The sequence below is a fragment of the Penaeus monodon genome, chromosome 28 (assembly GCF_015228065.2).
Source record: "Penaeus monodon isolate SGIC_2016 chromosome 28, NSTDA_Pmon_1, whole genome shotgun sequence".
Classification (NCBI taxonomy): Eukaryota; Metazoa; Arthropoda; class Malacostraca; order Decapoda; family Penaeidae; genus Penaeus; species Penaeus monodon.
The window spans coordinates 8,382,510-8,384,741 of NC_051413.1; the positions used below are offsets into that span (position 1 = coordinate 8,382,510).

A 2,232-nucleotide genomic window follows, 5' to 3' on the forward strand; every position below is an offset into this window, starting at 1 on the left:
CAGTGATAAGTTATTCTCATATTACAAGAATTATTTAGGTGTTATTAAATGCCATCGTGGTACTATCGATCAATCTATGAATATAATTTGTAGATTAACAATGTATTGGGACACCCTGCCTCCTATTTTCCGGTGCCCCACACATTTTGTTGATTATCTTTTATTATAAAATCAATCCTATAATTATTACATTGCCCCTTGTGCCTACTAAAAATCCTGGACCAAGGGCTGAGAGGCAGAATCGAGCGGGTGTGCAAATGCTACTGGGACGAAGAGTTCGAACATGTCAGTTGATGGGGACAGAATTTCTAAATCAATATCAACACGTTTGTTTATCATAATTTTATATTCTATATAAACACAATAACAGTAAAAGTGTGACAATATTTGCATTTCATATTCAATTAAGTAATTTATGACTGGATAAAAAATGTGATTCATCTGCTGTGGCAGACAATATTTTTCTTTAAAGACGTTTATCAATCTGTTGCTTGGTAACGGCATGCTGCTGACTTTACGGGACGCATCTTGAAGCTCTAGGGTTGAGTGGTTGGCTTGGTGAGTTGTCCCGGGGTGGGTTTTGGGTCCACCTGAGGGCGAGGCGGTCGGGAGGCGGGCTTCAGAAGCTCCGATTTGGGAGGAAGCTGCGCTGTTTTGTCTGATGGAAGCTCCACTGGCAAGGTCTGCGCGGGCTGAAAGCCTGACGGGTGCGTGGGCTGCACCTGCGGGCGAGGTGGTCGGGGGGCGGGTTTGGTAAGGTCCCGGGGAGGCGGTCTGGGCTGGACCTGAGGGCCCGTTGGAAGGGGGGCGAAACCATCGTTGTCTTCGGTCTGGTGAGGGCGAGAGGCCGGCTTGGTGAGCTCTGACTTAGGGGGCAGGGGGGAGGTCTTCCCCTCCGTCAGGTCAGCTGGGAGCGTCTGAGGGCGGCCTGGAAGCACAGCGGGCAGGGTCTGGACGCCCTGAGGGAGGGCAGCTGGAAGGGGCTGAGGGTGAGAGGCCGGCTTGGTGAGCTGAGACTTGGGCGGTAGGGATGCGGCCTTTTCCTCCGGGAGCGTGGCCGGCAAGGTCTCTGGGATCACTGGTAGGATTCCCGGGAGGACGACGGGCGTCCCGGGCAAGGGCGCGGGGAGCGTCTGGGGCCACTGGGGCAGGGGGCCAGGCAGGGGCTCGGGGCGACCGACACCTGCGCCAGGAATGCCTCCTGGGCGAGTGGGTCTGTTGAACCGCGCCGTCTTCTGGTCTCCGTCGCTGCCTGAAGGGAGAGGTTTGGACTTAGTTTGCAAATAAGTGGAAGGCACGATGTCAGGAATGGTAACTTCTACACAGGCGAACGAAACACGACCTACGCCTGGCGGATCATAAAAAGGCAAGCGACCGATTCTGCGTACCTTGCAGGAGAGTCCCGGGGAGCGGGTGCGGTCTCCCCGGCCGAGGAAAAGACTTCAGCAGCTCGCTCTTCGGCGGCAGTTGCGCTGACTTGTCTTGCGAAAGCTCATCCGGCAGCGTCTGGGCGGGGATGTGGCCTGGGGGAGGGGTCGGCTGCACCGGCGGGCGCGGTTGATATCCAGGAGGTGGTGTTGGCTGCATTTGTGGGCGTGGCTGGCTGGCGGATCGCACGTATCGGCTGAAGACAGGAGGCCGTGGGTCCACCTGCGGCTGCTGGAAGCTCGGGGGTCGTGGGTCTACTTGCGGCCGCTGAAAGGAGAGCACACCTCCGAAGGTCTGGGCGCCCGGAACCCCATGGTTAGTGGGGCGTCCAGCTACGAAGCTGCCGAGGTCTAGGTCGGCCGAGGCGGTCCACACGCCTGGAGAAAAAATGAAAAAGAAAATAGAATATAATCATACACTGACATGACATGTCCTACTTTTAATCGAGGGCAATATTGTTCTTACTTGTTTTAAAACAACAGACACAATTCATATAATTCAGGACGGAGCTGACTTTAAAATAAGACATCAGCTTCTGAAATGAGCAATAAAATAATTACGCTTACCAAGCAGTACAAGAGCTATCTCTTTTAACAGCATCTCACAGTCAAAGTTCACAAGCGTATTTCGCCGTCTTCAGTGGATGAAGCTGCGGTTGCAACTGCGTCTTCCTCCATTACTGCCTGCTCTTTATAGCGTTGAGAAGCCCATCCCGCCTGCTCCTCGCCGCTCCCGGGGAATCCCGACGGTCGAGGGAAGGTCAGTAATGACTGCAGTCTAACGGAATGGGATTTTTCTTTGGAG

At 53.9% G+C, this 2,232-nt stretch overlaps 1 protein-coding gene across 1 annotated transcript; it reads right to left on the reverse strand.

The window, feature by feature from the left end:
• Positions 1-313: 313 nt before the first annotated feature.
• Positions 314-2,103, reverse strand: LOC119591358 (extensin-like). Its single transcript, XM_037940097.1, has 3 exons — positions 1,995-2,103; positions 1,389-1,805; positions 314-1,252 (listed from the first exon to the last, which is right to left on the reverse strand). The coding sequence occupies exons 1-3, from the start codon at positions 2,026-2,028 to the stop codon at positions 537-539; spliced, it is 1,167 nt and encodes a 388-aa protein (XP_037796025.1). The 5' UTR covers positions 2,029-2,103; the 3' UTR covers positions 314-536.
• Positions 2,104-2,232: the final 129 nt, after the last annotated feature.